Source organism: Carcharodon carcharias, chromosome 16, assembly GCF_017639515.1.
Source record: "Carcharodon carcharias isolate sCarCar2 chromosome 16, sCarCar2.pri, whole genome shotgun sequence".
NCBI classification, from domain to species: domain Eukaryota; kingdom Metazoa; phylum Chordata; class Chondrichthyes; order Lamniformes; family Lamnidae; genus Carcharodon; species Carcharodon carcharias.
The window spans coordinates 43,803,969-43,816,318 of NC_054482.1; the positions used below are offsets into that span (position 1 = coordinate 43,803,969).

The 12,350-nt window shown below is 42.4% G+C and overlaps 1 protein-coding gene across 1 annotated transcript in view; it reads right to left on the reverse strand.

Annotated features, from left to right (window-relative positions):
* The window catches only part of soat1 (sterol O-acyltransferase 1), a 60,500-nt gene extending 55,127 nt beyond the window's left edge, over positions 1-5,373 (reverse strand). Inside the window, exons 1-2 of the mRNA XM_041207770.1 lie at positions 5,301-5,373; positions 4,557-4,684 (exon numbers count right to left, since the gene is read on the reverse strand). Of these exons, the coding sequence (XP_041063704.1) occupies positions 4,557-4,677 (121 nt within the window). The 5' untranslated portion in view covers positions 4,678-4,684; positions 5,301-5,373. The remainder of the gene's footprint in view (positions 1-4,556; positions 4,685-5,300) is intronic.
* Positions 5,374-12,350: the final 6,977 nt, after the last annotated feature.

A 12,350-nucleotide genomic window follows, 5' to 3' on the forward strand; every position in this document is an offset into this window, starting at 1 on the left:
CTGATAAATATGGCAAAATTACTGTGCAACAGATGAAGTACCTTCTCCAATGTTTACATCCTGACCCCAACATGCCAGGATTTATCAAGCCTTTGCAGAAATTAGGTATTATCTGCAAATAAATTTTAAAAATAATTAGTTGTTAAGATCTAATGTTGCCAGAGATTTGTGCCTTGCGTGAGGAAAGTTCCAGAATTATCGATAAATAACGTCAATGCTCTGGATCACATTTCTACTTGGAGATATATGGTGGCCTTGGTGGGATTTCTATAAATTTGTACCAAAAATCATACTTCTGCTCCTTATAAGTGAATTTATGAAGTTACATGAAGAATCGAGGGAGTCTTTCTTTGTAAAAGGAAAATACCATTTTGTATTCAGATTGTTTGAAATGTGACCCATCACTTTTGTCCAATGAGCGTAGGAAGTCAATCGGGCCATCACATCTGGGCCAGCTTTTTCTTCAATTGAAAATTTTTTATGCAGAAAAAACTTGCTGGGAAGATAGCATAATAGTTATGTTACTAAATGAACAATTCAGAGGCCTGGACTAATGATCCTGAAACATGAGGTACAAATCCCTTCACAGAAGCTGGAGAATTTGAATGCAGTTAAATAAATCTGGAATAAAAAGTTACATCAGTAATAGTGAACATGGAACTACCGAAATGTCGTAAAGTCCCATTTGATTTACTAACACCGTCTAAGGAAGGAAATCTGCCACCCTTACCTAGTCTGGTCCATATGCCACTCCAGTCCAAGAACAGCGGTTGACTCTTAACTGTCCCCTGAAATGGCCGAGCAAGCCTCTCAATTCTAACAAACCACAATAGAAAAGTCTGCTAATAAAACTGGACAAACCACCGGGCAAACACGCACAAAAGCAATCCCGGTCAGTCAACCCTGCAAAGTCCCTTTCACTAACAATTGGGAGATTAGCGAAACAACAACACAACACTCATGCTCAAAATCATTTGAATCTTTCAGCTAACATCCAAGACTGCTCCATTATCATCATCATCCCTGGTTATATCCTGTTAAACTGACAGGACAGACCCATCAAAAGTGGCAGCACAATAGCATACAGTCAGGAGGGAATTGCCCTCGGAAGCCTCAACTTTGACTGCGACCCCACGTCAACTCATGACATCAGCTGTCATGTGAAAGGAAATGTCCTGTTCATTACCACCTGGTGCCCTCACTTAACTAATGAATCAGTACTCCATATTGAATACAATTTTTTTTTTATTATTCGTTCATGGGATGTGGGCATCGCTGCCTCTGCCAGCATTTATCACCCATCCCTAATTTCCATTTGCCAGAGGGTATTTAAGTGTCAACCACACTGCTGTGGGCCTGGAGTCACATGTAGGCCAGGCCAGATAATGGTGGTAGATTTCCTTCCCTAAAGGACCTGAGTGAACCAGACAGGTTTTTACGACAATCAGCAATGATTTCGTGGTCACCATTAGACTTTTAATTCCATATTTTTACTGAATTCAAATTTCACAATCTGCCATGGTGTGATTTGGACCCTGGTCCCCAGAGCATTACTCTGGGTCTTTGGAATACTAGTCCAGTGACAATACCACGATACCACCACCTCCCCTTATTTGCATGAGATACTGAAGATAGCTAGGGAACAGAAAATACTCTTGGTGGGGTCTCCAATGTCCATGACCAAAAATGGCTTTGCTGATCAAGCTGGCCGAATCATGAAGGACATAGCTACCAGACAAGATCTGTGGCAGATGGTGAGAGAACCAATTTAAGGGAAAACCTACTTGACCTCATCTTCACCGATCAAACTGTCACAGATGCCTCTGCCCATGAGAGAATTGATAGCAGTGACCATCACAAATTCCTTGTGAAGACAAAGTCCCACCTTCACAGAGGACCCCATCCACCTTGTTGTCTTGCACTATCATGCTAAATGGGATAGACTCAAAAGAGATCTAGCAACTCAAACACTGGGCATCCGCAAGGCACTGAGGGCCACAGCAACAGTATTGCATATCACGGATATCACCAGAATCTAACTTCATAGCCGAGCATATCCCATTGCTATCAAGCCAGGAAAACTTCCTGGTTCAACGAGGGATGCATGGGATGAGATATTAATCTGGTGAAGCTACAATACAGAGTCACATGATAGTTAAACAGTGGAAGCAACATGCTATAGACATAGCTAAGCGATCCCAAGACTAATATATCAGGTCAAAGACAGCAAAGGCTCTGGGCTCCTTTAATAACTCAGCTGTACTGCTGGAGATGCATGCTCCAGAACTAGTTGCACCTCTGTCAGGTTAGTAGCAGCTTGACTAAAGTGGAAAATTGCCAAGGTACATCCGGCTCACAAAAAGCAGGGCAAAACCAATCCATCAGTCTAATCTCAATAATCAACAGACGGGATAAAAACATAGCCAACAATGCTCCTTACTCACCAACAACCTGCTCACCGATGCTCAGTTTGGGTTCCATCAGGATCACTCAGCTCCTGAACTCATTACACGCATTACACCCTCAGTCCAAATATGAACAAAATAGCTGAATTTCAGAGGTGAGGGTGACAAGGCAGCATTTGATGGAGTGTGGCAACAAGGAGATCCAGTAAAATTGAAGTCAATGGGAATCAGGGGAAAAACTCTTCACTGGCTGGGCAGTCACCTCAGAGGCAGGATACTAGTGCTAGAGTTCCTCCAGGTAGTGTTCACAAATTCAGCCATCTTCAGCTGCTTCAAAGAACTACCTCGCCTCCATTCAAGGCCAGAAGCGAGGATGTCCACTGGTGATTGCAGTGTTCTGTTCCAATCACCTCTCAGATACTGAAAAGTCTGTGTTTGCATGCAGCAAGACTTAGACAACATTCAAGCTTGGTCTAAGCAGCAAGTAACATCTGCGCCACACAAATGCAAGACAATGACCATCTCCAACAAGATAAATTGTCCAACCAAATCCCTTTGACATTCAACGACATTACCATTGCTGACTCGCTCACTATCAACTTTCCAGGGTTACCATTGACCAGAAGCTTAACGAGACCAGCCAAATAAATACTGTGGCCAAGAGCAAGCCAGAGGCTGGGAATACTACAGCAAGAAACTCACCTCCTGACTCCCCAAAGCATGTCCACTATCTACAAGGCACAAGTCAGAAGTGTGATGGAATAATCCCCACCTGCCTGCACAAGTGCAGCTCCAACAACATTCAAAAAGCTCAACACCATCCAGGACAAAGCAGCCCGTTTGATTAACACCCCATCTGCCATTTTAAATATTCACTCCCTCTACCACTGATGCACAGTGCCTGCAGTATGCACCATCTACAATATGTGCTATGGCACATATTTCAACAGCATCATAAACCGATGACCTCTGCCACTGATAAGGGCAGCAGGCATATAGGAGCACCACCACACCACCATCTGCAAGCTCCCCTCCAAGTCACACACCATCCTGACTTGGAATTATAATTGCCGCCATTCCTTCATCACCACCGGGTCAAAATCCTGAAACTCCCTACCTAAATGCACTGAAAGTGAACCTACACCATACAGACTGCAGCAGTTCAAGAAGGCAGCTCACCACCATCTTCAAGGGCAATGAAAGCTGGCCTTGCCAGCAACATCCACAAACCATGAACAAGTATTTTTTACAAGGTTGCGTTTCAGTGGTCCATGGGATTTTTTTAACACGGGAGGCGGGATTAAAAAGCAAAAAGGTTCAGAAGTTCTGCCATAAACCATAACAATACCCAAGTTTATAAATAAGATAGCATATTCTGGAATGTGTGAAAACAAAAACTATTGTGTGTGGACAAAAAACCCCTTTCCACCAGTATGAAATAGTGACGAAGAACTTAAGTATAAACTCAAGCCTGGACCCTAGTATCACTAAAATTTGTTTTTAAAACTAACTCTACTTCATGTACAAAGAGCAGTGTTATCCAATATATTAGTCACTATAGCTAACTGGCAATTCAGATATGGTTACTTGCATTTCTGATTTAGTAAAAAATGACTACCATACATAGTTGTTGGGCATGTGATCTCAAAAGTCACATTGGCATGATATTATGCATGTACACTTTAACCATTTTGTGCAATGTTAAGATCTTAAGTCATAAACTGTTTTCTCATCACTTGAATGCTTTACTTTCTTGGTTAATGAATTAAATATACACATTAAGTACATTTAACTGTACTTTGCGTATGCATACAATGCATTTCCTATTATTAGCAAAGGGCTAAAACGTTGCTGCCTCAGCAATTCCTATTGAACATTGCTTACGACCCAGGTGACTTGTACAACTCCATTGATGTTCACTCCCCACAAGTCCCGTGAAATATTTCGATGGATGGCCATCAACTGCACCAGAATCTGATGTACACTCAACCTCCCAAATCCTGCGAAACAAACAAAACCATCCTTCGTTTTTTATCACTTCGCATTCTTCTGTAAGAATAGATGTGATGACGATGATGGATTTAAAGCTAAAGGCCTCCATTATGTAAGAGCCAGAACCAGAGACGAGGAAGGAAAAGGCTTTAAACTCACCATTGCTCGCTGATCGGATGTATCCATCACCGGGCCCCTCAGAGCTTCTCGTACTGTCTTCATCCATGGATTTCGCGGAAACACGCCGGTCCCTGAGCGTCATTCCTGTCCCACTCGCCATTAGCTTCCTGCCGGGTGTAGAAGAACCACAGAGAAATCACCGACAGAGCAAAGAATCAGGCAATGGAGCTTAAAACCTCAACCGAACTAACAGTCCGCACTTAGCTGTTAAAAATACAAGACTCATATTCGACTGGATATAGAAAATAATTACGTGTGGTTTATCAGAGCGTTATATTTAAACTAAAATCGCAAAGTTCAGACAAGTGACGAGAAGCAAGGAGCCATGAAAGCACGTCTTAAAAAAATCAAATGTTTATATATGACGTTGAAAGGGAAGTTAGTGAAGAATTTCTAATGACTAGCAGCTGAGCAAGAGGAGAAACTCCTTGGCCAAGCGGAAGCTCTTTGTCGCTGGGTATGTGGAGTCAGCAGAGAGGGACAGGGCGGAGGGGAAGGTGCCCACGTCCGGCTGAGTAAGAGCCGGCACACGGCGGCAGGAGGAGAGACGGGAGGTGAACAAGTCCGGCCAGAGTTATAAGCAGTCCGACTCCCCGCTGTATCCACTACAATGTCGCGACCGTACTGTTGCGGCAGCGCTAGAGCGCACTCCCCACCCCCACAAATGAAAGGTTGTGTGAGAGAGTAGGTAAGTCTTAGAGCGCCTTCCCTTTCTCTCTTCACCTGTTTTCCCACGATCGGTACAAATGTTCCTGCAACTCAGCGTTCGAAAAGAGAACGTGACCGGCAGCGCATGCCTGCTCACGTGGAGGCTAATGCGTGTGCTTCCGCCTCGCGCTCAGCCCCGGAGCCCAGCGACGCGTCCGTAACAACAGGCAGGTATATTTATATATATATATATATATACACACACACACAAGGAAGGCCGCCAAGAGACTTCAGCACCATTGCTTCATTCAATGGGCCGAACTGATTCAGAGGGGAAGGATAAAGAGGGAAAACAGCAAAAAAAGAGGGAAATAACATGAGCTGGCTGTTTATCCAATGTCTGCAGCGGTTTCCTTGCATGAATGAATAATGTCTTTTGGGCGATAAAACTTTCGTTGCATAATTCGCACTTCATTCAATCTCCCAAATTGTACATTAAGTACTCAAAGTTGTTGTTGCGTTCCTGAAAATCGCAACTTTAAGTGAAACAACTGTAAGCGAATCACAGTTCCCATAAGAATCAATGTTAAAACTGGAGTTAGGTTCCCTCGGACGTTTCTCGCCCACAAAAGCCAATATACAAGTTGAAATACTATATTGTAAATGTGCAGTACCATACATTCCCAGTTAAAATAACATGCAAAATAAATCACTAAATATCAGAGAAATTCTATTTAAATTCAAATTAAATAACAGTCATGAGTGTCTCTTTCTTCTTAGGCATTCCCTCCAGTTCAGGGATGATTTGCTTCCACTCCGATTCAATGGTTTCTGAGATGGCTGTTAAGTCCATTGCAGATCTGCAGACTGTGCCACACGTGGAGCAGATGTTGCTTGGAGGGTCAGTTAGATGGGTTGTTTGTTTAAGTTTTTGCACTCTGTCATCTTGACTTTGCCTCCGCATGTTCCTGACAAAGTCTCTCTGCATTTGGTGCCTTCCTAAATGAACCTTACCCCATTTGGGTCAGTCACCATGAGTCGCTGGAGATGTTTGATCTCTTCAGGGATCCCTTGAGGACTTCCCTAAAGCATTTCAGTGCTGGCATCTCTCACTGGCTTTAAAATGACCTCTCTGCCTCACCTGCAGGTGGAACAAGGGCCAGAACTGTTTTTGGCAGCAGTGCCATTGTCTTTCGCTCTCAAGAAGCAGGGCAGGTCCCCAAGTCTACCTCAGCAAGAGCAAGAATTGAACCTACGCTGTTGGTGTTATTCTGAATTACACACTTGCCATCTAGCCAACTGAGCTAAACAGCCCCCATCAAATTCTATCATCTGCCATGGTGGCATTCGAACTCAGGTCCCCAGAATATTACCCTGGGTCCAAGGATCTCTGGATTACCAGTTCAGTGACAATACCTGGTGTGTAACAAGGGCCAGACTTGGGGCTCCAAAATTAATCAGAAAATTGCAGAGGCAGTCTCCTAGAGGATAGGTACTGCACTCTGTATATTTTTCACCCAAACAAGCCCTGAGACAAGGAAAGTAATTTTACCTCTGTACAATACATTATCAAATGCTTTGCCTCTCAATGTCTTTAAAATGCCTCTCTAGCTCACCTGATGTAAAGTTCCACAGCAGGCACACCTGGGACTTCAAAATTAAAATGAGCTCACAGAGTCAAGAAATTGACCCTTTTTCTTGCAGAAATGAGTAGCCCAAGTTTCAATTTCTTTCTTGCAAAAAAATTCTGTTTGTTTGGATATTCTTCTTGGAAAAGTTTGTTTCTGAGTTTTTGGGGAAAAAAAGTGAATCTTTTGAATGTAATCAAATGCCTCTCCTCTCATTTGATTCAGAATGGTGCTGATTGGATTATGGAACCCAATGTCAAACCAACATGAAATGGCGACAAGAAATCAGAACAGCAGGTGTAAATTGGGAATTTCAGCCCTAAAAATTGCACAACTTTAAAACAATATAACTTAAAGTTGGGACTTATTGTGCTGTGATATTTCTCCCTCAACGTCAATGATAATCAAACAGTACTAGGTCAAACAGCAAGCTCTACAATCTATCAATGCTAAAAACAAAGACAAAAACACAGTGGGCAATAACTTCCGAACTCCAAGGCACCCCAAGAATATGGCGGGGAACCACCCCTCCACCCCCACCCCCAGAAGTTCCCAGGTAAGGACTGCATGGCAATTTCTTGGGAAGTGCAAAAATTGTGATTTAAATCACAAACTTCAGGTGGTTCCAACTGTGTTACGTTAGAAAAAGTTAGCTTCTGGGTAACTATTGTACAGAACCACACGACAGGACTTCCCCAGAAACCCAGAACCCAAAGGGGACACCCCCTACCCTGCAACTACTGCCCCCTCCACAGGGCTCCCCCGCCTCAACCCACCCCATGAGACTTTTCCCAAATCCTGACTGCCCAAACCCCCACCCCGCCGACTGCACAATTCCCCCCTCCCCAAATGGCTGACCCCTCCACCCCCTGAATTGCCGTTCTGTTCTCATCCTGGTTTCAACGGCAAATTTCAGGAACACGTGAATGTGTCTTAAACTTAAATACCGCTTAAAATATCATTGCATTTCAGTAATTTAAATATTTCAATCACTAACACTCCTCTCTGAAGGGGTTAAAGCACATGCAGCTGTGTTAATACTGGAAGACAATGCAATGGAGATGGCTTCTCAATGTATTTGTATTGACTTTAACAATCCGCCCGCACTTAAACCCACATGCTTCTCAATGTTAAAATTAAAATTGCTTGAAAAGACCAGGAGGTTGACTGATGGCTCTGTGGATAAGGAAACCATATTCTCTTGTACTAAGGCAAACATAACAGAAGGTCACAGACTCAGTGCTGAAAGGGTTAATCTTTTTCAGAAACTGAAAATGGTCTCAATACCAATTGTCTATGCAGACGAAAAATAGTTGTGTCTTCCTGGAAAGTTCCCATATGCATATCAGGTAAAAAAAAGAGGATATTAAATAACAACTTACATTCATACAGTAGCTTATCATAGAAAGATATTCCAAGGCTCTTCTGAGAAGCACACAAAAAATGGACACTAAAAGAGCTGAGATTGAGGATGGATCACTGGAGACCAGCCAGGAGAGCATTCAAATCATTGAGTCATGAGGTAACAGAGACTCAAACAAGAGTTTTAGCTGCAGATAGGTTGAGGCAGGTCAGAGGCAGACAATGCTAAGTAAGTGGACTAGGCAGTTGTCATGGAGAAGAAAGGGGGCCTGAAATTCAGCTCAGGGTTGCACTGAATGCTGATGATGCCAAATGTCTGGTTCAACCTGATTCACGGGGCAAAGAGTTGGTGGCAAGGATACAGAGCATATGGTGGAGGTTGAGGATGGTGGTTTGGGAAAGGAAATCATTGCTACTGTTAGCTGAGTAAGAATGGAACCAAGCAAAATAATCGTACCAAATTTGGTGATGGAGGAGAGCCATTAGAGGGGAAGATGGTGCAGTTGACCCAGTCAAAGGTTGCAGGAGGAAGATTTTGAAATTGTGAGGAAAAACAAGGGCAAGAAAGACACCAGTGAAGCTCTGAATCTGTTAGCAGGTAGGTGAAAGTGACAAGGGTAATGCCCTAAATTGGATTCCTGATTCAGGAGAGCAGGGGGAAATGGAGTGAAGAAGCAAAGATTATGCTCATTATTTCCCAAAAGATGGAACAAGAACAGAATGGTTAAACAGAGTTCACAGATCACACAGCTAGTATCCTGTTGTGTGTGACTCATGAATGGTGTCCTGTTGTGTAGAAAATTACACGTCGAGCACTGCAACTGAAACTGATCTTTGTGGCCTTTCAAATTCACACAACACAAACGATAGAATAAGGGAACCATGCAATAAGTTTTGAGTCAACTACAATCTAACTGCATAAGATCAAGCTGGAAACGTTTGACCTTCAAAAGATAAGGATATATGTCTTTTAATTAACTATATCTTAATATATCATATTGTACATAACTCTATTAACACACTACTTTTCCAATAAATTACGCTACAGGTAAAATGCATCTTGCTCAATATTGTTTTCTGAATTTTCTGATGGCCAATGAAAGATACTGTCTACTGTTCCTTCAGTGAGTGCCAGGTATGAATTTTCATCAGGGTTAGATTAGCAAATGTTCTGATGACATGAGCCCTCAAGAATTATACATGAATAATGATGACTAAGTGTGGGTGATGGTAGATCCGCAGTCCCTGGAGAACAGTAATTCAGGAAAAAGTGAATACCTGAAGGAGACAATGGAAGGAAACAAAATTGAGAAAATATATGTCACCAGGTGTAGACTGAGCATTTTGTCAGACCTAAAGTCAGTCTGTGTTGAGGCATTTGATCTCAGTTCAAGACTGCAGTTGAGGGCTATATTTGGCATCCCTGGACGAAGATAGGAAGATATCAGTGAGGGTTCCCACTCCTGATCATTAATCAGTCTCTCCTACGGGAGATATAAGATGTGGAAAGGATCATGCTCACTGTGATGCCCCATGCAGTTAAATAACCTGCCAAAACTCATGCTCTAATATAAAATAAGAAAAAAAATGCTGGAAAAACTCAGCATGTCTGGCAGCATCTGTGGAGAGAGAAAAACAGAATTGACTTTCGAGTCCATATGACTTCTTCAGAGCTCATGCTTTCATGTTTACTGTTATGGACAGGAGGGGGGTTTAATTTAAACAGCCCTGATTTCTCCTCTCATCACCCGTCCATAACAAGAAAGGTGTTGAAACATATAAGATCCCGAAGGGTCTTGACTGGGTGGATGTGAAGAGGATGTTTCCTCTTGTGGGAGAATCTAGAACTAGGGGTCACTGTTTAAAAATAAGGGGTTACCCATTTAAAACAGAGATGAGGTGAATTTCTTTCACTTAGAGGGTCGTGAATTTTTGGAATTCTCTTCCTGAAAAGGTGGTGGAAGCAGAGTCCTTGAATATTTTTAAGGCGGAGGTGGATAAATTCTTGGTAAGCAAGGGGGTGATAGGTTATCGGGGATAAGTGGGATGCAGATTTCAGGTTACTATCAGATCAGCCATGAATGGCGGAGCAGGCTCGAGGGACTGAATGGCCTACTCTATTCCTTGTTAAAATGTTCATGTTTTTTGATATCAACCTTTATATATGGTGGATTTTTTTTCCAACACCTCAGTTTTAGAGAGATCCAATCCTCTATTAATAACCCCACAGCAAACCCAGGATTGGGTAAAATCAGATGATTAGTTTATTTTAAACACATTCAAAACACGGGGTGGGCGTTGTTGCTGCATAACCACCAGTATATTAATACAATAAAAGAGGGATAAGGGAAAGAAAGAGGTACAGGGCAAAGATCACAGACAAAATAGGAATTATTGTTTCACATGAGCCCAGAGTCCAGATTCAAAGTCCAATGGTGTATTCTTTCAGATATGGCCGGGTGAAGACTGATGCTGGATAATTCACTTTTCCAATGGAGATTGGCTTCCACGATGAGAATGGGGCTATAGGGATGAATATTAGTGTAGGCTGTTAATCATACAATAATAACTGCAGATTTGCTTGCTAACCTTTGTCAGCAGGATTTCCTGTTCCAGCACTGCCAAAGTTTAGCCCAAGGGTCAATGGTATAAACTGAATACAGATTGACACACCCTTTCCCTCTTGGCTACAGCTCTAAAAACTTCTATCAAAGCTCACTGTAACATGCAGCCAAGGTTAACATTGCAAATGTTTGTTGCATTTGAAGTCATATTGTTTTCAAGTCATGCATTCTGTGGTATAATGGATTAGAACACAACTATTTCACTTCTAGGATCTGTCAATGAGTTGCCTGGAGGTTGGGGTGGGGGGGGCGGAGGGAAAGGTTAGGGGTCATCAAGCTCACATGGGTACTTGACCTAAGAACCTGGATAAAACAGTTGGTGATAAGTAAACTTGACATATAGCTGTAGATTTCAAAACTAAAACAAGAGGTGTTAGCTTATGTTATTTATTTTATTGATCAACACAAATTTCTTAAACCAGTTCTAGTTTTTATAAGAAACCCCTAGAAGAATGTAAATGCAAGGGAAATTCCTTTTCAATGAAAAATTATAAATTTGTTGTAATTATGGACCTGGTGTTGAAATACTAAACCAGCTGATTGCCTGCCAAGTTTCAGCTGTGATCAGGAAGATTTTTTAATGAATTGTGCTGCTCACCAATGCCACAAAGAACTATAGGAGGCTGCTGTCCACTCAGTAAAAGGTAAAACAGTTGCTGAGTTATCAGTTTGTGATTATCCTCCTCCAGGTGTTTATTGAGGTAACTGGGGCTTTCCTTAGGGTTGAGGAGGTTGTAAGAAAGCACAGCTGCCTGATGGAAGTTTGGAACTAAGTCAACTCTGGAGCTGAATGGATAATCTGGCATCTGAAACAGGCACTTCCGCAATATTCCAAGGCACTACCGTCCAGCTCCATGGGAGTGCCCTCAATTAGTTCCACACTTACCTATCAAATAGTAGCCAGACTATCTCTAGCAATTGCTTCTCCTCCTACCACCATGTTACCTCTGGAGCTCTAGATGGATCTATCCTTGGCCTATGTTCTCCCTTTCCTCATCTATATGCTGCTCTTAGCCGTATCATCCAAAGACATTGGATGAGCTTCCAAATGTACATTGACGCCCAGCTCTGCTTCTCTCGACCCTTTCATTCCCTCTTTTCTGTCAGATGACTTGTCTGATACGTAATCTTATATTAGCTGCAATTTTCTCCAGTTAAGCATTGGGAAGACTGAAGCCATTGTCTTCAGCCCTGACCACAAACTCAGTATTCTTTTCACTGATTACTCCATCCTCTCCTCCACCCCTGTCTCAGGTTGAGCCAGGCTGCAACCTGTAACAACCCCCATCGAGGCGGATAACTGTAATAAGCAAACTAAAAGCAACATTGTCTAAACACTATTCAGTAGACAACTTATACTCTAAACTACAGAAAAGATCCCCCATTTAACTTGTAAAATGACCAAATATTTCTCTCCACGGTTATACTTCACTCTGTCCCTTAAGCGGATACTTCATTCTCCGGGAACCAGTCCAATGCTATTCTCAGTTTCCAATGGCTTGCTTCCTTCT